Raw genomic sequence first — 21,579 nt, forward strand, 5'->3', positions numbered from 1 at the left:
ACCAATGAGGAAGTGGATAGTTAAAGGGATAGTTCACTTTAAAATGAAAATTCTGTCATCCTTTACTCACCCTCAAGTTGTTTCAAACCTGTATGAACACAAGGGAAGATATTTTGAAGAATGTCAGTAATCAAACAGTTAACTGCACCATTGATTTCCATAGTAGGAAAAAAAAAAATACTATGGAAGTCAATGGCTCCAGTTAACTGTTCGGTTACTGACATTATTCAAAATATCTTCCCTCGTGTTCAGCTGAAAAAAAAGAAATTCATACAAGTTTGAAACAACTTGAGGGTGAGTAAAGGATGACAGAATTTTCATTTTAAATTGAACTATCCCTTTAACACTAGAACATCCAGGTTCATAAATAAGAAATCAACTCAAAATCTGATTTATGTCAACTTGCTGCATCTCAAACAGGCTTCATATAAACTAGCATTTACATACATTGATGTGTCACGTGAGACCAACTTCTAGCTTGTGACCAAAGCAATATGACACTTACGAAATAGCATTAGCATTTATATGTTGGCATTATGTTGGCAAATCTGTAATTCTATCTGTAAGCTATTATTTAGTGGTTACAAGGTTAGTCATGCTACAATAACAACAAAATACCTAGTTGAGGTGAGGCCTGGTAACTTGTTCAGTTAGCTGTTATACTCATTATTCATAATTATTCCACAGGGAGAGGTTTTTTGCACATCTGCTTTACAGTTAATGCGTTTTAGTGTTTCCTGTATGACTCAATAAAAATAAAACGTATTATTTCCTCAATATCTTGTCTCATGGTTTTGTTAAATTATAGCTCATGAAAAAATAACAGCCTAAATCATAGGCAACACACTTATTTCTATGATAAAATGCCTTCATGAAACAAGAAAGTTAGTTAAAGTCTCTCTTTTTTTGCAATCAGAAATGTAGGTGATGTTGCATTGTTTTTGTTTGGCTGACTAACCTATATCAGAATGAGATTGTTGTTTTTTCCTCATATGACAGAGACAAACATTCATTTGCTCCTCCTAACTGAATGAAAGCAGCTGCATGTATTGTGAAATTTAATAGATGCTAGAGAGAATATAAAGCCGGAGAGACACCTTATAGCAAACAACAGCAAGACACAAGCCGCTTGTCAACAACATGATCGAGATCATTAGCTTTTTTGCTTTGGTGGCTTCCACTCTAGGTGAGTTTTTTTTTAGGATAAAAGGTCACAGATTTAATTTTTAAATGTTTAATTTATGTTATATATGTTATATATATATATACATAGGCTATTCATCTTGAGGATAATCAACTCTATTGTTCAGTATTGTTCTGTACAAAACTAAACAACATTTTTAGTGATATTTTTCTCATTTGCCTTTTTATGAACTTTGCTGACAGGATGTGGAGTGCCTCTAGTTCAGCCTTTGGAAATGGCTGCCCGGCCTAATGCTGGGGACAATATAGCAAATTTAGTTGGGGGAAGTGATGTGATCCCTAGTGTTATTAATGGAAGGGAAACACTCCCTTGGCCCTGGCAGGTCTCTATCCAGGTAGTGTTACAAGTTTTAAATATATAATCAAATATATAAAAACGTCTTTTCCAAAGCAAGAAGATGTTTTTTAATTTTTTTATTAATGGATCCACTTCTAATTTCTTATCATATTATAATGGTCATGGATCTCATTCTCTGTTTAATGATGTACTCATGATGTTCTTTAAATTTGAACCAGAGATCCAATGGTGATCTGCTCTGTGGTGGTTCCCTGATCAACAACAATTGGGTCCTCACTGCTGCCCACTGTAAAGTTCAGTAAGTATCTATCTATCTATCTATCTATCTATCTATCTATCTATCTATCTATCTATCTATCTATCTATCTATCTATCTATCTATCTATCTATCTATCTATCTATCTATCTATCTATCTATCTATCTATCTATCTATCTATCTATCCAATCATTCTATCCAGGTATTTCGATTTTGATACAAATGTACAGTATTCATCTAGTCCTGCTATTCCTTTCCCCGCTGTCTTTCTAGGGCTGGAGTTAATTATGTTATCCTTGGACAGAATAACCGTGGCTCCAATAATGAACGTATTCAAGTCAAACAAATTGCTAAGGTATCATCTTTAATGTGATTTTTACATTAACATATATGTTTTAAATCTTTAAGTTTAAATTGAATAATTTCAAAGTTAATGACTGATCAAGGCAGTATTTATATGATGAAAAAAAATGAGATTGTGAAATATCATTTGAGTTTAAAATAACAGTTTTATAAAAAAAAAAACAGAATTCTTGATGAATAGAAATAATTACGTTACTTAAAGGGGGGGTGAAATGCTGTTTCATGCACACTGATCTTTTTACACTGTTAAAGACTTGGAATCCCATACTAAACATAGACAAAGTTTCAAAAGTTAAGGTGGACGTTTGATGGGAGTATTTCTTTGTCAAAAATACTACTTCCGGTTAGTCATAAGTTTCGGCAAGTTTTTTGAGATCATGCGTCCCCTTTGACGTTAATGGGGGCGGAATTTCCTTGTATGGGCCTTACGGACAATTCTACCGGAAGCGCGTGAGAGAGAGAGAGGGAGAGAGCGAAAGTAACAGGCTACGCCCATCAAAGCGCTGGCTTGTAGGATGCTGCACAGGTGATGTGCACATAACAATGTCACCAAAAAAGTGCGTTTTTGGTTGCCAGACCAAGACAGTCCTGCACAGATTCCCCAAAAACCCCGCGTTAAGGCAACAGTGGATGTAATTTGCTTTTCCGGATCAGCAACTGAGTTGCGCGAATGTTTATATCTGTTCGCTGCATTTCGGTGCCGACTGTTTCATAAACAAGGCCCAGCTCTACGCCGGATTTTCCCGATCGCCTAATGCTGAATGATGGAGCAGTCCCAACGTTAGAACCGCAGGCGGTGAGTGAGACTGCTTCAAATGTCTGTGTTTTTGCCTATGCTCATCAAGTAGCCCAAACATGATCACGTATAGTTCATTGATCAATGGAGCATGCGATGTGTAGTGCGTGTACATTTGTTTAGCTGGCCACTATATGTGTAACTTTATGTTTGTGTATTGTAAAAGCACTCCAAACAACAATACACAAAGAGGGGGGAAATATGTTGAACTAAATAAGCACGCTTCTTCATTCAAATGCGCTACTATTCCGTGTCTTTGTATGTAAACACTAACTTAACCTGCCATGCAAAACCAGTCCGCTTACTGTCTACACAAACCACGCATAAACACACAAACACACGTGCACAACTTCACTTCCCACATGTACACCTTCAAAGACGATATAATTCAAGTATAAATATGTAAATAACACAAGTCGCTAAGCATATTATATAGTTAGTGTATAACTTGTACCACATAGAGACGTCCTGCTCTAGTCGTTTTTGCTGCTGCTCCTGTTCAACTGCAGCCTCTGGGTCTGATTCCGGATCATAGATGTATGGCTGTATCTGATTAAAAGCCATATTTTTATTTTGAATAAAGTTTTTTTCCCGCTGTTAGGGATGACACAGCTTTACGACGCACTCGACTCAACACAATAGCAGCAGCGAGCACACGTCATTATTTAGCTCCGCTCACACGACACGCCCCCACCCGCTCGGCTTTTTTCGGAAAGACTCGGAACAGCGCATCTTTCTTATATAATTATAAAAAAAATAAAGACTTTTCGGAGATATGCAGGATGCAATGCTACTCTATAGGTACTCAAGATTGACATGACACTGACTGAAACTGAGTGTTTCACCCCCCCTTTAAATAATTAATAGAACATAATTAGTTTGAAATACAACTCATTTGTTGCATTATAAATCTCTTAAAAACTCTCCCCCCCCATACACTTACAGGTCTTCAACCATCCCAATTACAACAAAAAGATCAAGTACAACAATGATGTTGCTCTACTGAAATTGGCCAGTTCAGCACAGATGTCGCCCCACGTCTCTCCTATATGTCTGCCTGGCTCCTCTGCCAGCATACTCCCTGGGACTCTTTGTGTGACCACAGGCTGGGGCAAAACTGAGACTGGGAGTAAGTCTGCAAGTCTTCTCACCTGTGCATTTTAATTGTGTAATAAATAATAACAGTAAAAAAAACAGCAGTTGTTCCTTGATCAGCCTTTCAGACACTTAACTGCCTCATATTCTTTTTTTGCTTCTAGTGCCTTCTCTCATCTTGCAGCAGGCGACCCTGCCGATAGTGAGTCAGAATCAGTGTAGGCAAGAATTTGGTCAAAACAGAATCACTGATGCCATGATCTGTGCTGGAGCCTCTGGAGCCTCATCTTGCCAGGTATATGAAGACAGGTTCACACACATATTACACACAAACTATTAATTTTCAATATTTGAAAAACACACAATGTTAACATTGTCGCAATGCTAATCAATGATTTCTGTCTGTCACCTACAGGGTGATTCTGGTGGTCCTCTGATATGCAAGAGCTCAGGTGTTTGGTATCAGGTGGGCATCGTGTCCTGGGGCTTTGAAAGCTGCGATGTTAATGTTCCAATAGTCTACACTCGTGTCCCTTATTTTCGAAAATGGATTGATGACATTCTTAAATACAACTAGAGCACCAGCATGAGTATTTATCCTCTAGAGGACACTCAAGAAGTCTGTCATCGCCACATTTAATCCTTTTTTGTTCACGGTTTCTGGTCCTCCTGTGTCTGAACATTCTGCCATTAGTCAAAGTTTCCAGATATCCTGTATATGTCTTTAAAACACTTTTTTGTAATGCTATTGTTTTGAATACTGAATATACCTCATGAGCATGCAAATTAAATTATTAGAAGCACAACTTATGTATTCACAATGTATCTGTTTTCATCTAATTGCAATTAACTAATTGTACTCAATAAATATTAAATAAATACTTTTTGGTCTACTATATTCTTTGAGTATTTGTAACAACGCAATGACCAAATCTTGAACAATAATAAGCATTATGTGCTTATATATTGTTAATAAAACTTTATTTTTAAGTTAATATACAGTATCGCGACACAATACTTGAGCATCAAGTCTCAGGGCTCAGTTTCAGTCAATCTCATGTCAATCTTGAGTACCTATAGAATAGTATTGCATCCTTCATATCTCCGAAAAGTCTTTAGTTTTATTATAAAAGAAATATGGGCTGTACCGAGTCTTTCCGGAAAAAACTGAGCGCCTGGAGGCGTATCGTGTGGGCGGTGCTAAAGAATGACGAGAGCGCAAAGCGGTGACGTCCTCAAGCGTGGAGAAACCCCTGCTATCGATCTCAGCTAATAGATATGATCCAGAATCTAATTCGGAGGCTGAAATAGAAACAGCAACAGCAGGACGTCCGTCTCTGTGGTATGTACTGCATTTAGTGGCCAGTTTATGAGGACATGATTCGGTTTATCAACTTTTTTTTATATAGCGCTTTTACAATCACGATTGTGTCAAAGCAGCTTCACAGTGTCAAACAGGATAATATTGCGACAAAATTAGATTTGGCTGTACAGTCGTACTGGAGAAAACAGTGATGTTATCAGCTTATTTTGATTTATCATATAGCGACAATGTTGGCATATCAGAATTATAGTTTATAGAATTAAATAAGACCTAATTCATACATTTTATTTGTATAATAAGTTGAATAACTTTAATCATATTTTTAGTGTCCCCAACTGAGCAAGCCAAGCCAAAGGCAACAGTTTATGGACTATTGTATGCGACTAAGTGTGTACTCACACTAGCCAGTTAGAACCGTGCCCGAGTGCATTTGACCACCAAAGCGCGGTTCGTTTGACTAGTGTGAGTGCTCCGAACCGTGCCCGGACGCGGCTCGATTAGCCGGCCCTGGCCCGCTTGGAAGAGGTGGGCCAGAGCACGGTTCAGTTGGACTCGGGCGCGGTTCGCATGCAGTGTGAGCGCTAAACGTGCTAGAGTCCGTAATCAAAGCTGCAAAGTTCTTGCTGCACTTCAGCTGGTACCTTGCAAACCTCCTCATACGAGCAGCAGGATTACGTGAAAATTTTCATGCCATAAAAGGCGACACATCTCTTTAAAAACAGGCTGTGAGAGGGCTGTGGACCACCGTGGACCAATCGACACAAAATTATCCACAAAGAAAACAGAGCAATGGAACCCCATTGTGTTAAGGGAGCGCCGCTCTGCCTGTTTATCCCGAAACCGTCGCACCATAATGACGTAAGCGTGCTCCGGCACGAATGCTGAAACCCTAGGTGAGTGTAGGCCAGTGGGGGAGTGGGGAGAGGGGACAATCGTACTCGGGCCCGGTTCATGGCAACCGTGCCTAGTGTGAGTACACCCTAAACCTTAGCAGTAGCAAGCAAAACGGTTTTGCACGTCAGACTAGTGTAACGTTATACATAGAACAGCAATGAAGTCCGTTAGCGCATTTGAATGACGAAGCACATGATCGTGTCGTTTACTGATGTTTACTCATGCGACGGTAGCCAATAGCAGAGACATTTGAAGCAGTTTTACTCACTGGCTGCTTCCAAAGCAGGACCGAACCTTTATCGCTGGGACCGCTCAGTCAAAAACACACTTCTTGGAGTGTGGAGATCCACTTTGCGATGTGACTGAAGCGATGTTGTGAAGCTTCCCGTCATTTCTGCGTTCAAATCGGTTCAAATGCAGCGCTGCCTTCCCGGAATGCTGTGCTGAAGTGTTGAAGTCGCTTAATGTCAAAGTTGAGGAATGAAGTGGAGCGCGGCGCGGACTTTAACCGACATAAGTGTTCACGGACGACTGGATCTGCAGCTTGAGAGCAGTGTTTATGGGCGTGCATTTCCTCTCTCGCTCTAGTCACGCGCGCACGCGCGCATCCTACCGGGAGAAGAGCCCGTACGGCCCATACAAGGACCTTCCGCTCTTAACAATGTCAAGTCGACCCATACTCGAAAAAAACTCTCCGAAACTTGTGAGAAACCGGAAGGAGTATTTTTGAAATTTTTTAGAAATACTCCATCAAACGTCCAACATTAGTTTTTGAAACTTTGTCTATGTTTAGGATGGGAATCCAAGTCTTTAACAGTGTAAAAAGCTCAGTATGCATGAAACAGCATTTCACCCCCCCCCCCCCCCCTTAAGGTTTAGTGGATGTATGACCCCAGTCCCCATATCATTCCCTAGCTTTCATATTAAAATTATATAATGCATCATATACATTTCTCAAGGTTAAAAAAATATATTATGCTCAAATCGAACTAAAACAGACAAGCTTGTTAAGTCACGATCGCCTGTTTACAAGCATCTGTACAGTGCTTTTCTCACACACACACACACACACACCCACACACACACACACAAAATGTATGCACATGGTTGCATTGTCTACATGCCATTCTCTTTGTTGTCCTTGTAGAGCATTATCAAGGTTCCAGTACAGAACCTGTGCAGACTAAACGTATTCCCAAGGTGTCAGCATTAAAGTGATTAGCATAGTGCTTTACTTGTTTACTTGTTCATGCTAGAAACCACAGGGGTTTTTATACATCTTTTCACAGTGTTCTGTGGTGTTAAAACAACCACAAAACACATCCTGTACATGAACAAAATTATAACAATAATTGTGTCAGAATGGAAAAAAAACTTAATACCCAGAGTTCATTTTCTTTCTTGAAACTGCTGCTTGTATGGGTTTGATGAGAAAGACTAGTGTCTCGGGTTGTATCATTGAGGCACTTGAATGCATTCAGAAAACATTTGTTTTAACAGAGGTTGTCAGCCAGCCTTTTTTGTCCCAGTCGACCCACTTTTTCTTGTCAATATTTCAACATACCTGTCATATGACTGTACTGATTAAGATATGCACGTTCCTGAGCTCTGAGATCCTACCAGCTGCATGGAAGCACCTTGATGAATTCCCAGTTTTATCAGATGTTAAAGAGAATATAAAGCAGGGGACATACTCAATGGGAACAACAGCAGGGAATTGCTGTGTGTGTCTCCATGATGTTCTGGATCATTAGCTGTTTTGCTTTGGTGGCCTCAACTCTGGGTGAGTTTATTTTGCTGCAACTTGCAATAAGTGTGGTAGGAATCTCTCCAGGTAACCATGTCTAGTTTTAAACCTGCAATCGTTGGCTAAAGAACAGAGGAATTTTTTTGATTGTTTGTTTCAAAATATAATATCACCCAACTCAAATTAAAAACAAACAACGCTTGTTTACCCATTATTTTATTTTGCATGTATTTATTTCCCTTACCATAGGCTGTGGAGTGCCTGCCATTAGGCCAGTCATTAGCGGCTACAGCAAAATTGTGAATGGTGAGAATGCAGTGTCCGGTTCATGGCCCTGGCAGGTCTCTCTCCAGGTAACTGTCTAGTTTTAATTATATGCAATTATTGTTCATAAGCAACTAGAGCAGGGGTGTCCAAACTGCAGAGTTTAGCTCCAACTTGCCTCAACACACCTTGAAGTTTCTAGTAGTACGAGCTTGATTAGCCGGTTCGGGTGTGTTTAACTGGGGTTGGAGCTGAACTCAGCAGGACAGTGACCCTCCAGGAGCAGGACTGGATACCCCTGAACTAGAGGGTTCTATAAACGGATTTGTATAAATGGATGATAAATGTATTAATGGCAATGTGTTCCTCATTCACTGAGTTATATCATTGTGTCATTTTAACGTATGAACCAGCAATCCAATGGCTTCCATTTCTGTGGAGGATCCCTGATCAACCAGTACTGGGTCGTCACTGCTGCTCACTGTCGTGTTCAGTAAGAACCTTTGAATCTTTGAACCTTTTGAAAAAGTTTCACCTAATAAACATACCAAGCCTGAGTTCTCTATTTTCAACTTTTCCTTTGTTTTCCCTCTAACCTTAGGGCTGGATATCACTATGTTATCCTTGGTGAGCATAACCGTGGCTCCACCGCTGAAGCTGTTCAGGTCATGAGGATTGCCAAGGTATCAGCTTTACTGACAATGGGCCATTACATATCCCATTTAATCACTGGGTGTGTCTCAATCCTCTCAGAGCACTGTTCAGGAAGTCAGCCCATTGATTGATACCCTGATCAGTGCCCTGACTACTGAACTAGTAAGCTGATTGAGAAGCACCCACTATCTGCTGATTGCATTGCTGTGTTTCTATGATATGGGCATTACCTCAGAAACCACAGGCTTTTGTCATTCTGCCAGCATTAAGTATTACTTTCTTACGAGGAAGGGGATTTTATAAATACTTGCTTCAAACAGATAAAAGCCCTAGTTTGTTTTAGTCCCTAAGAAAACTTCAAAGGTCATTCTCTATTAGCTTTATGTTGGGTTATATTGGGTTCTATGGTTTTGTATTAGATTTGTATTTTCATTTAACAAAGACATAAAATTGATCAAATGTTACATTTATACAGTTACAAAAGATTTATGTTTTTTAAAAAAGTTATTTAGATAGTTCTATTCATCAACGAATCCTGGAAAAAGATGGTTTGCAAAAAATATTAACCAGCAACTTTCAATATTTCAATATTTATAATAATGATAAGTAATGCTATCTGAGCAGTAATTCAGTATATTAGAATGATAATAAAAACGCAGCTTTGCATAACAGGAATAAATTAAAAATGCATTAACATAGAAATCAGTGATTTTAATGAGTTTACTGATAGATGATATTTACATTAAGTGCAAATAGCTGTAGATTATATTTACTAAGTGAAAATAGTGATATTAAAGGAGCAGTTATTTGCCAAATAAATAGCAATTTATTACATGTAATTTATGATTTATTTTGACATATACATACTATTTGCACCTCAGTATTGTTGTACATTAACAGGATGCAATAATAACAATGTAGTTATTTATATTTTTTAATTATTAAATGGATGCCGCCTTAAAGGGACAATACAAGCCCTCCTTACACCTCTACCTAACCCTACCCAATAAATGCTTTTATTATTATTATTATTAAACATTTAGTTTGGTACTTTATTTCCACATTTAGAATTTATACATTTATACAATGTATACATTTTCTTAATTTTATTTGAAAATAAATGCCTTTCCGATGTGATTTGTGACGAGAAAAAAGAGAAGAGCAAGCTTTGCAAAAGGCGGATTCGAACCAGTGTTGATTGCGACAAAACAGTGATCTATTAGCTATGAATACGCTTTTCTGATTGCGCCACTGAGGACGTTGAACTATGGGTGTTTTTTTGTTTTGTTTTTTGGTCTTGTTTCTGGCACAGCCAGGCATTGTTAGGCGGAGCTAGTGTGAATAGCACTTGGCAACAAGGCATGCTATTTGCACTTGGAGTGAATAGACACCCGTTAAAAAACTGCACTGACCTCAAACCTCGGAATGGTAATCTATGTATTATATAAATCTCATGAGATATTTTTTCTACCTACTGTAGGCCATCACCCATCCTTACTACAACAGTCAGACCTTCAACAACGACGTCACCTTGCTGAAACTGTCCTCTCCAGCCCAGCTGACGTCCCGTATCTCTCCCGTGTGTCTGGCTGCCTCCTCTACCAGTATCCCCTCTGGCACTCGTTGCGTCACCACTGGATGGGGCAAAACTGGAGCCACCTGTAAATTTATCATTAATATCACTAATGTCAAAAGCAATACCATTCATGACTAAAAGGACTTGATATGCTACAGTTTTCTTCTATCTGCTTTATTTCTACAGCAAGTCCTAATATCCTGCAGCAGACCGCACTGCCCCTTCTGAGTCCGGCTCAGTGTAAGCAGTACTGGGGTCAGAACAGAATCACAGATGCCATGATCTGTGCTGGAGCCTCTGGTGTCTCTTCTTGCCAGGTATTTGAGGACAGATGCTTAGGTATGTCTATCCATTCAATGCTTCAGTCCTCAAGTGTTTATATGGGTTTGTCTGTCAACTACAGGGTGATTCTGGTGGTCCTCTGGTGTGTGAGAGCTCAGGTGCTTGGTATCAGGTGGGTATCGTGTCCTGGGGCACCTCCGATTGCAACGTTCGCACCCCAGCCGTCTATGCTCGGGTCTCCTACCTCCGCCAATGGATTGACCAGATCGTCGCCTCTAACTAGAACTCCAAATCTGTGAAAATAATGCCAATAAAAATACTAAAAACACCTTATAAAGATGATGGTTATTGACTCAAACAAATAAAATAAAATAGTTTACAGGTGATAAGGAATCAAAAAATAAATGTGAGTCTGGACCCTATCATACGCACACACTCAAACATGTCAAGGGTGAAACATAAAAGGATCCCTCTCTGGGGAAGCGTTCAGTCTTTCAGCTCACAAACTCCGCCATGTAAATAGCGAGTCTGCCATGACGCAAGCACATATGGCTTTTAATGGGAATGGGAGATGAGACTCTGATTGGTTTGTTGCACGTTACGTTCAAAACACAGCCATAAATTATTAATAATATAGGGATAATCATTCAGACCATGTGCCTAGCAAAAGTGGATTCGGACAACCGAATGTGCACTTGCACCATGCGCCTCAGAGCATCTGCCCAGGTCATCAAAATAGGGCCCCCATGAGTAAGTTACAAAGAATTTTGACAGTAACATGATATATTTATAGTGAGGTGATGGTGATGGTGATGTAAGATTAATCAGAATTGACATTTCCATGGAACCATGACCAAAAAAACAGAGCACACTGTTACCATTACACAACAACATAAGGGGAAATAAGGACACTGACTAAATGACAGAGAATGTATGAAACTGATAAAAATGTACACTACCATTTGGATAAAACGTTTGGATCAGAAAGGTTTTTTAAAGTTTTGTAAAGAAGTCTCTTGCACATCAAGGCTGAATTTATTTGATCAAAAATACAGTAAAACACTAGCCTAGAATTCTAGACGCACCCTAGCGGCAGCAAATCTAATCTGCCGCGAGTGTCGTCTAGCAACTCTCAATACACTTCTGAGCTTTAAAAGCCAAACTCTGGTCTGGCCAATCACAGAGTTGGTGGGAGGGGCTTAACATAATGACGGCAGAGTTGCGCTTTCGTGCTTCTAGTAAACACAGTAGCTGGCGAACGGCGGTCTTTCGAATCAGCTTTGACCGTGACTCTGGAAGACTTGGAGTTAAGCTTTTCTCTGATAAAAAGAACAAAGAACGGCACTGAAGTCATTCTTAAAAATGGAAGATGTGTTTTGATGTGGGTCTGGCTTGTCAGGCTAGTAAAACACTATTACTGTCACAGTGTGTTTTGTGTTTCATGTTCACTTGTCATGTTCTGCCAGGCTTCCTGGTTGTCACGTGATTCTCATGCCCTTATGTGTTCTTTTGTCATGTCATTTGATTATTTTTTAATCAGTATTCACAGGAGTCCTTTGTCCAGTCATTAGTTCTTGTGTATTTAAGCCCTCAAGTTGTTTTATAGCCATAAGCATAGCCATAGGTTTATGATTTTAGATTATAAACTGCACTTGGGTTCTGCAACTTGGCTTCAGTGGACTTTGTTACAAATACCGTGAAATATTATCACAATTTAAAATAACTATATATTATATATTATGTATATGTAATATATATGTAATATTAAATGTATCCCGGTCATATTGAAATGAAATAATCCAGTCTTCAGTCACATGATCATTCAGAAAACATTCTAATATAATGATTGAATGCTGAAGAAACATTTAGCAAAAAAAAAAAAAAAAAAAAAAAAAAAAAAAAAAAAAAATATTGGTTCTGATTAATATTTTCATGGCAACCATGACACATTGTTTAGGATTATTTAATGAGTATTTGTGCATTTCTTTCTTTCTTTCTTTCTTTCTTTCTTTCTTTCTTTCTTTCTTTCTTTCTTTCTTTCTTTCTTTCTTTCTTTTTTTCTTTCTTTCTTTCTTGAGGGGGGGGGCATGAGTTCTTGTTCACATTAGCAGTACTGCCAAGGTTACAGTCAAAGTGATTAGCAGTAGAAGGTTTTTTTTTACACTTTGTCTGCCGATTGTTTTGTTGTGTTGTGTCTTGACCTTAAGCTCTGAAACCACAGGGCTGTGTGGAAAACAAATGTCAGACTAAAAGAAGGAACAGACCTAAATTTAAGCTGTTATTCTCTAAATAGCTTACCTTCTGATGAAGCTATTGCATTCAGTTGTTTATTTGAAGAGTTAAGATGCAAAAGCCTCTAAAAGCCACTTTGGTCAAAAATGAGATAACAATACTAGGTGAATGCTCTCTCCGCATTTAGTAGAAGTTCATAAAATACTTTCACTTCAAACCCACTAAATCCCATCATCAGCCCATTCAGAAGTACTTAAACTTGCGTAGAAACCGATACATAGGAGCCTGACAAAAAGTCTTATTTTTATAAAGTCAGACGGACTTAGAGGCTTTTGCATCTTTCCTTTATGTTGTGAGGTCGGGCCTCCATGGATCGGATTTGCAGAGCTCTCAAGTCTCACGCATTGGGCGTAAGACACACGCATTTCAACCCGTTCACACGCTCACACGCCACACCTTGTATTTCTCACGCAGAGAAATCGCCAGGGTAACACACACTAGGTTGCGCGCTATTAGAGGAATCAAGCGAGTTCCCCATAGAGTTCTGACAGCCCTGCCACGCACCAGTTAATCTAATAAAAATAGAGACCGAACAGCCAATCATAAAATAGATTTGCTGTATCTGGGTAAGATATAGATATTCCCTCCACCCATAACGTTTATGTTCTGATTCCAACGTCACATTCTGTGATTCACGCCACGGACTCGCTCATTGAATCAAATGCTCGCTGAAGTAACTTACTGTTAGTTGGCAACTAGAAGCCCAGATGACAGATGTAGAGACACAAAGATAACGGTGTCAAGTTAAGTTTCTGACAGCACTTTGTGTTTTCTGTTCTTAATCCCTCAACAAAACTTAAAGGAAGCCTTGTCTCAATCATGATTTGCATGAATTGCATTTTGCTATCATGTACGTTATTGCGCTCTCACTCAGTGAACATCTGTGCTCTTCTGCACTCGTGAATGCGGTGATGGACAGCTGTCCTCATTCCACTGCTGTTTGTATGGGATTTTTTTTAACTCACTTTCATTAATTAATTTATTAAAAGTAACTCCATTTTGTAAGATCATTTTCATCGAAGTAATTCCAAACATCACGAGGCAGACGACATTAGTGATCAAATACAGTCGAGTTATTAACATGCTCCACAGCACCACCCAGTGGATTTAGTTATAACTGCGAGATTTAGAGGGATGTATAATGGATTCACTGCATTTAGGCCAGCGAAGCAATTTTATTTTTCAAACATTAATTACAGATCAAATATATTTGTGCTCACCCCTATTTATGGAAGCTGAAGTGTAGCGATATAAAACTTGCAATGCAATATGTAAAATGGCAATGCATTTCAGTAATTAAATTTACATTTTCCATACCATGTGTGCAACATTTGGAGCAAAATAATAATTCAAGTTGATATAACTGTAAATTATATGAATAATATAATTTACATTTGCTATTTCCTACACTAGTTTTAACATAAAATTTAAACATAAATTGTATATTGTAGACTAATACTTTATATAAGTTGCAAAATTAAAATTAAAATGTATTGCAGAAATAATTAGATGTGTTTAACATGTTCAAGCAATTCCAAAAATTATGCCACGTCACCGCACTAGCCATTATTTTTAATGGAAAGGAGACTTAGGTGTTATTCAAGCATTAATTAAATTTTGCATGGTGGCAAAAAAATTGTTTTTACATTTTGTTATTTTAACTGAATTCAGTAATGCTTTTGAAATTAAAAACTTTGCTTTTAATAAACAAAATACATATTTGAAATAAAGACTGTTTGGAGTTGGGTGCTCCGTTCCCATAATCCACAGCCTTTGTTGTTATTTTGAGTGTACACAAATAAAAGTAGACAGTTTATAATTATGTCTTGTACTTAGCCTATCTGTATGGCTAAAAAATTATGGTGTATTGGTGTGGGAGTTGTTTCCGCTGTCATAAAGAGAGGAAAAAATACAACCATACTGATATAGCAAACAATAATCATAGGCAGCTTGTCTAAGATTATTTGAGAGTAAAATAATCTCTGTTGTAAACCACAGTTCACTTCAGCGCGACCGTGCTCATGTTAAGGTGCCACCATCCTCTGGGCTGAAGGACTCAAAAACCAACACCAATAAACAACACTAACCTCTCTCTCTCTCTCTCTCTCTCTCTCTCTCTCTCTCTCTCTCTCTCTCTCTCTCTCTCTCTCTCTCTCTCTCTCTCTCTCTCTCTCTCTCTCTCTCTCTCTCTCTCTCTCTCTCTCTCTCTCTCTCTCTCTCTCTCTCTCTCTCTCTCTCTCTCTCTCTCTCTCTCTCTCTCTCTCTCTCTCTCTCTCTCTCTCTCTCTCTCTCTCTCACACACACACACACACACACACAAAAACACACACACACTAATTAAATACATATTTATTTTATTTGTACGAATTTGTCATTTTTCATATCAGACCCCCGTACCCAGCTATACCCCCGTTGCTGCCGCCACGGCCGAAATCTCACTCTGAACTCAGTTCAAAACTTGAGAGCCCAAGTTTTGAGTGGTATGTGTCAAAATAACATCCACAAAGAGGGCAGGATATGTATGACGGTGCCACGTGTTCCCCAGGTAAGCAACACACACACACACACACACACACACACACACACACACACACACACACACACACACACACACACACACACACACACACACACACACACACACACACACACACACACACACACACACACACACACACGGCTATCCATGTGATTTAAAAGAAAGTGTGATTTATCAGACCAGGCCACCTTCTTCCATTGCTCTGTGGTCCAGTTCTGATGCTCACGTGCCTACTGTTGGCACTTTCACCGGTAACCAGGGGTCAGCATGGGCACCCCAACTGGTCTGCAGCTATGCAGCCTCATGCGCAAAAAACTTCGATGCCCTGTGTATTCTGACACCTTTCTATCAGAACCAGCATTAACTTCTTGAGCAATTTAAGCCACTATAGCTCGTCTGTTTGATCAGACCACACTTTTTAAGTTTTTTTATTGAGTTTTGTATTGTAGTGATTTCAAAAATACTCTATTAATTAATTTAGAGTATCCACTTATATAGAAACAACTTGAAGACAGCATATTTTAAATAATTGGTATTTTTGTAAAGGGGGGATCACTTTTTTTTCTACTGTTATTTTATTGCTACAACGATACGTATGATTGCTATGTTACATTTAAAACGATGCAGTATTTGCTAAATGAGCACACGACTGCAGTGTACATGTGTAAAGAACAACTTGTGATATGTAAACAATCCCCATATCCTGATTGGCTTAATCACTCTGTCTCCTCTCCACCAATCAGCTGGTGTGTGGTGAGCGTTCTGGCGCAATATGGCTGCCGTCGCATCATCCAGGTGGATGCTGCACATTGGTGGTGGCTGAGGAGATTCCCCCCTTTTATATGTAAAGTGCTTTGGGTGTCTAGAAAAAGTGCTATATAAATGTAATGTAATTATTATTATTATTATTATTATTATTATTATTATTATTATTATTATTATTATCCACAGTCATAGTCACAACGGTGACACATGAATATTGTTAACCCTGGAGTGCAGGCTTGTTGGGCCCAGAGACTTCATAGGGCACACTAACTTTGGCTATGAGTTACCGAATAGACCTAGACTGTGTAAACCCAGCCTGATCTGCCGGTGATTTGATTTAATTCATTTCTACTGCTTCTTTTAAACTTTTATGGGAACCAATCACAGACTGGCTTATCCACCTGGCACGCTATTGGCGAGTTTAACACGATGAGAAACGATGGGTCATTGCCTGTTGATCACGCCTCTTGTGGTCTGATTGGTTGAAGGACTATCCAATTGTGTACAATAATTGAGTTATTTGAATAATGCCAGTTAAATACACCTCTTGTGCAGTAGAAAATACAAAACAGACTCCCCAGACCAATGTTCAGTTTTAAATTGACAAAAAATGTACCCATACAGACAACATCAAAGTTCCCTTTGTCAGCGGTCTCAGAATGTCCTCACCCCTGGCTTTCAACATTTTCTTCACAACTGATCTGTGTGTACTCCCTTTCTTTGAAAACTCAGTTCCTATTTTTTTTCCCTCAGACATCGTTTTTTATCGCACTGTCTTGGTATTCTGTAAGATTCTAAAAATAAACTGTTCTTAGTTGTGTTTGTAAGGGGATGGTTGTGACAATTTTAGCCAATTTTAGCTAACTGTTTTAGCATAAGGGTTTGAAATTATCGCATTTTGCCTGAGAAAATAATATGTATTCTAATATCAAATCACAAGTTCACACTACACATATAACACATATAATATGGAGAGTAGATCTAAATGTGTATTTGGTGTGCTGTCTGGGGGTGGGGATTTTTGGAATTTGAGCTCGGAATTTGGCCCGAACCCAGAGTGCACCCCCATGTATGTAAGTGATTAGATCTTTCATTGAAAATGGGCTCGTCATATTTGTGACCGGCTACAAAATGAAGACGACTCCATTTGGTTTCTCAACTTAGCAATTGCAGACTTTTTCTCCTTTGCCCCAGTCATGCAACTTGTCTTTGGGAAGCCACTGGGTTACTTTTTGTCCAACCTTGTCTCTTTCATGATAGTCATGATTGCCAGTGCAAATCCTCTTTTGGCATTTAAACTATAGGATTGACTAAAGACACACAGTGAACAATTAACGCATAGATGGGTTATTTTTGCTGCTGAACGTATTGCATAATATAGGAGTTTCCCTTTCAGCTGCATAATGTATATGATGAGAGTATTTAAATGAATCATGATGAATCATTTGCGCATCGTCATTTTTGCAATTATCGCTCTGAAGCTAAATGCAAGTTAAGCTAATTTGACTTATTTAGTACATCTGGCCCTAAGTAGCTACATCCTATTGTGTTACAATGATTAATCTGATTTGTGTTGTAAATAAAAGTGTGTCAAAGGTGTCTTGTGACTTTTGAGTGTATATAAGGCAAGCAATAGTCAAAGTCAATGTCCCAAAAATGATTCTCTGAATATTAACTGTATAGGGAAAGTTTGTGTCACGGGATAGTGTCAGCTGGTAGTGAACAAATTCTCCACATTCAATTAATATTTAAGACTGCAGAAATGTAACTTAAAAGTGTATGGTCGGTTAAAAAAAAGAAAAAAATCAGTAGAAGCACATTTCTCTTCCAATACCATCCTACTTAAAGGGTTAGTTCCCCCAAAAAGCCAATTTATGTCATTAATGACTCACCCTAATGTCGTTCCACACCCCGTAAGACTATGACTTTATTCAGCATTGTCTTCTGTTCAGTGTTCCTCCAAAAAGCATCAAACGGTTAATGAATCAGTGAATCGATCAAAGATTCGGGTCGCAATGTCACGTGATTTCAGCAGTTTGACGCGATCTGAACTGCTGAAATCACGTGGCATTGGCGACCTGAATCTTTGATTGATTCACTGATTCATTAACCATTTGATTCTTTTTGAAGGGACACGGGAGAGAAGACAATGCTAAATAAAGTCGTAGTTTTTGATATTTTTGTACCAAAATGTATTTTCGATGCTTCAAGAGATTCTATTTAACTAACTGATGTCACATATGGACTACTTTGATGATGTTTTTATTAGCTTTCTGGACATGGACAGTAAAGTGTGCATAGACTGCATATGCTCTGGGACTAAAATATAAAATATCTTAAACTGTGTTCTAAAGATGAACGGAGATCGTACGGGTGTGGAACAACATTAGGGTGAGTCATTAATGACATAATTTTTGACATTTCATTTTATTGGGCGAACTAACCCTATAAGAGAAGAAAAGGGGAAGTCATCATCAGTTGTTGGCTTTCTAATAAAAGCAGAACTTGCAAAGAGGTTTTTATGGGACTGAAGCCATGCAGAAAATGGGTAAGAATACATTGTAAGCATATATGGGTTTGAGGAGAATACATTATCATTCTCTGCAGTTGCTTGAACATTTCTTGGTTTTAACTTTTTCTTTTTGTTAATTACTACACTCAAAAAATGATTCAGTTTTTTGATTCAGATTTAAATGATATTACTTTACTTTATTAAATTAAGTTGTGTCGAAATTAGATATGTTTGTGTTCAATCAGCCTAATATATTTAAAACTGAAGTTCACTTAATTAATTTGCGTTAAAACTACATGAAATATTTGTGCTGACATAACTAACTGGTCAGTGGATCTGTAGTTCCCAGCATGCTTTGCAAAGGACTGCACTAGGAGAGAAAATGTATGGATTAATGTGTTATTTTATGTGTTTTTCAGTAAAGGAAAAGATGTTATTAGTTTATGTTGGTGTTTAATGTTCAGTTATGTTGGACATTGAGGAGTTTCTATAATTTTGTGGTTACCATTATGCAGAAGAGTGGTGCCTGTCTTTAGGCTGTGGGCACTTATATACAAATTCCTTAAATGGAACTATATATACTATATACTTTCAATCTAAATGTTTTTAGTTTGTCAAATGAGTTATTTTTGCATTTTATTTTTATAAATATGCTAGTTTTTATTTAAACGTTTTAAAGGCCAATTCAATTGATAACAATGTTTACCTTACATAATAAACTTTTATAAATTTAACATAACATCATTAAGTAAATGGCACATATAAATATTATTTAACAGTGACAAATTCAAATGGTTAGTTTTTACTCAAAGAAATTGTGCCAGGTTAAGTTTTTTGTTGTTGTTCATATAACGTGTAAAAATTGCTCAATACAGTTGTGTGCAACCACTTACCACATTAAAAAAAAAAAAAAGTAAATTCAACAAGTTGTTTTTTTAAGTGTACCAAAAATAAAAATAGTTAAATCACTTGTGGACAGAATCATTGTCAAGCGTCTTATAAACTGTAACTGGGTCGTCTTATGTGAAAAGTGAAAACAGTATTTTGATGTTATGCATTTGAAAAAAGGAATGACAGAATTATCTTTTAATGCAATCATGTTATCTACTGTTGGACATTACAGAATAGTAAACATTTAAAATAGAAAATTAAATAAATTGATGAGAGTGTTAAACTCTATAAGGTGGTAGAAAATGTGTTGCATGTGAAATGTGACAAGCAATATTCAGATTCCAGAAACCAAAACTCACAGGGTTTTTTTTCTTTTGTTTTCGTGTAGCAACCACTACTTTTGGATTTCATAATGTGACCAGATTCGCTACGGACAATTCTACAGTGCAGAGAGAGATCTACATAATATGTATTAACCTTGCCATGTCTGCTGTAGGTCTCATTGGAAACGGTCTTGTCATATTTGTCACTGGTTACAAAATGAAGACGACAGTCAACTCCACTTGGTTCCTCAACTTGGCTTGTGCAGACTTCATCTGCAACTTATTTCTAATCATAAGGAACATTTTAGAAGTATGCAAAGGGGTCTTTGTTAACTTCAAGGGCATTTTTCTCCATTTCATGATGTACCAAAACTCATTTGCTAGCATTTTGCTGCTGACGACTATCAGTATGGATAGATGCCTGTGCGCATGGCTGGTCGTGTGGGCTCGCAATAATCGAACACTATTCAAAGCCAGAATCATCTGCATGATTGTGTGGGTTGTATCCATCGTCTGCTGCATCCCTGCAGTTTTCAATTACTCAACAGAGAAGAATGGAAGACTATTTAGCTATCCTATACAGTACTACAAGTTTCTAGTCCATTACAAGTTCATAGTGGGCTTTCTCATCCCCTTCCTGATCATTGTATCTTCATATATAGCTATCGGCGTGCGAGTCAAACGTCTCCAAAAGGAGAATCAGCTCAGGTCATACCGGGTCATTGTAGCAGTGGTCCTGGCCTTTTTTATATGCTGGCTTCCTTATCATGTCCACAAATTTATGTGCATAAGTGCAGTGGAGAACCAGTGGAGTAAGTCTTCTAAAGATGTCTTGTTAAAAACAGCAGATATAGTTGACTATCTGGTTTATCTAAACAGTTGTCTGAACCCCATTCTCTATGTGTTCATCTGTGATGAATATAAGAAGAAGCTTAAACAGTCTCTGCTGCTGGTGCTGGAGACGGCGTTTGCTGAAGATCATCTGGACATCAAAGTCTCAAAGCAAACAAAAGTTTCCACCATCTCAATGCCTGCCAGATGCCTGGATAACCAAACAAATGTTTAAGATTATCTAGATATTTACAACTTAAATTTTCTGCTTCGATGGCTACCCTTTTTAACATGTCCACATGGGATATACACAGCCACAAACTGCATTATACACAACCGTTTGCTCCACAGCAATTGTATTGGGGGAAAAGTGTTTGAATAATCTGGCAAAATCTTGTTGACTATTTTAATGTGACATAAATCTCACTTTATCTGCATTTCATGGCATGTGTAGGTAAGAAAAAAAAGTGGTTTTCAGTATAAAAAATGCTTTCCTTTTCCTGTAGTGACATGTAACAAAGCAGTTTAATTATTTTAGCCTACTTAAGTACATTTTTCTAGTTAGCTATCTTGTGTTAGCATAACTGATAGATTGACCAGTGCTGTGTGGTAAAATGCTACGACTGTTTTTAAATGTATTGGTTTGATGTCACATGTGTGTGGCATATGCTTT

At 38.1% G+C, this 21,579-nt stretch overlaps 3 protein-coding genes across 3 annotated transcripts; all 3 read left to right on the plus strand.

The window, feature by feature from the left end:
• Window positions 1-1,140: 1,140 nt before the first annotated feature.
• On the plus strand, window positions 1,141-4,589 carry LOC137084211 (chymotrypsin B-like). The gene is made up of 7 exons (XM_067450259.1): window positions 1,141-1,186; window positions 1,387-1,538; window positions 1,720-1,799; window positions 2,032-2,113; window positions 3,863-4,046; window positions 4,177-4,307; window positions 4,428-4,589. The coding sequence occupies exons 1-7, from the start codon at window positions 1,141-1,143 to the stop codon at window positions 4,587-4,589; spliced, it is 837 nt and encodes a 278-aa protein (XP_067306360.1).
• Window positions 4,590-7,948: 3,359 nt separating this feature from the next.
• On the plus strand, window positions 7,949-11,090 carry LOC137085065 (chymotrypsin-like protease CTRL-1). Its single transcript, XM_067451629.1, has 7 exons — window positions 7,949-8,013; window positions 8,227-8,330; window positions 8,655-8,734; window positions 8,843-8,924; window positions 10,376-10,556; window positions 10,658-10,788; window positions 10,875-11,090. The coding sequence occupies exons 1-7, from the start codon at window positions 7,965-7,967 to the stop codon at window positions 11,034-11,036; spliced, it is 789 nt and encodes a 262-aa protein (XP_067307730.1). The 5' UTR covers window positions 7,949-7,964; the 3' UTR covers window positions 11,037-11,090.
• Window positions 11,091-18,703: 7,613 nt separating this feature from the next.
• On the plus strand, window positions 18,704-21,141 carry LOC137084484 (C3a anaphylatoxin chemotactic receptor-like). The gene is made up of 3 exons (XM_067450759.1): window positions 18,704-18,722; window positions 20,141-20,601; window positions 20,659-21,141. The coding sequence occupies exons 1-3, from the start codon at window positions 18,704-18,706 to the stop codon at window positions 21,139-21,141; spliced, it is 963 nt and encodes a 320-aa protein (XP_067306860.1).
• Window positions 21,142-21,579: the final 438 nt, after the last annotated feature.

Source organism: Pseudorasbora parva, chromosome 8 (assembly GCF_024679245.1).
Source record: "Pseudorasbora parva isolate DD20220531a chromosome 8, ASM2467924v1, whole genome shotgun sequence".
In the NCBI taxonomy this organism is placed as follows: domain Eukaryota; kingdom Metazoa; phylum Chordata; class Actinopteri; order Cypriniformes; family Gobionidae; genus Pseudorasbora; species Pseudorasbora parva.

Excerpts from the sequence above, each read along its gene's own strand:
- LOC137084211 (XM_067450259.1), top strand. The coding sequence starts at position 1,141 with ATGATCGAGATCATTAGCTTTTTTGCTTTGGTGGCTTCCACTCTAG. Across the intron at positions 1,187-1,386 it reads TTTGGTGGCTTCCACTCTAG|GATGTGGAGTGCCTCTAGTT; the intron begins GTGAGTTTTTTT and ends CTTTGCTGACAG. Across the intron at positions 1,800-2,031 it reads GCTGCCCACTGTAAAGTTCA|GGCTGGAGTTAATTATGTTA; the intron begins GTAAGTATCTAT and ends CTGTCTTTCTAG.
- LOC137085065 (XM_067451629.1), top strand. The coding sequence starts at position 7,965 with ATGATGTTCTGGATCATTAGCTGTTTTGCTTTGGTGGCCTCAACTCTG. Across the intron at positions 8,014-8,226 it reads TTTGGTGGCCTCAACTCTGG|GCTGTGGAGTGCCTGCCATT; the intron begins GTGAGTTTATTT and ends CCCTTACCATAG. Across the intron at positions 8,925-10,375 it reads AGGTCATGAGGATTGCCAAG|GCCATCACCCATCCTTACTA; the intron begins GTATCAGCTTTA and ends TACCTACTGTAG.
- LOC137084484 (XM_067450759.1), top strand. Across the intron at positions 20,602-20,658 it reads CCATCGTCTGCTGCATCCCT|TACTACAAGTTTCTAGTCCA; the intron begins GCAGTTTTCAAT and ends TATCCTATACAG.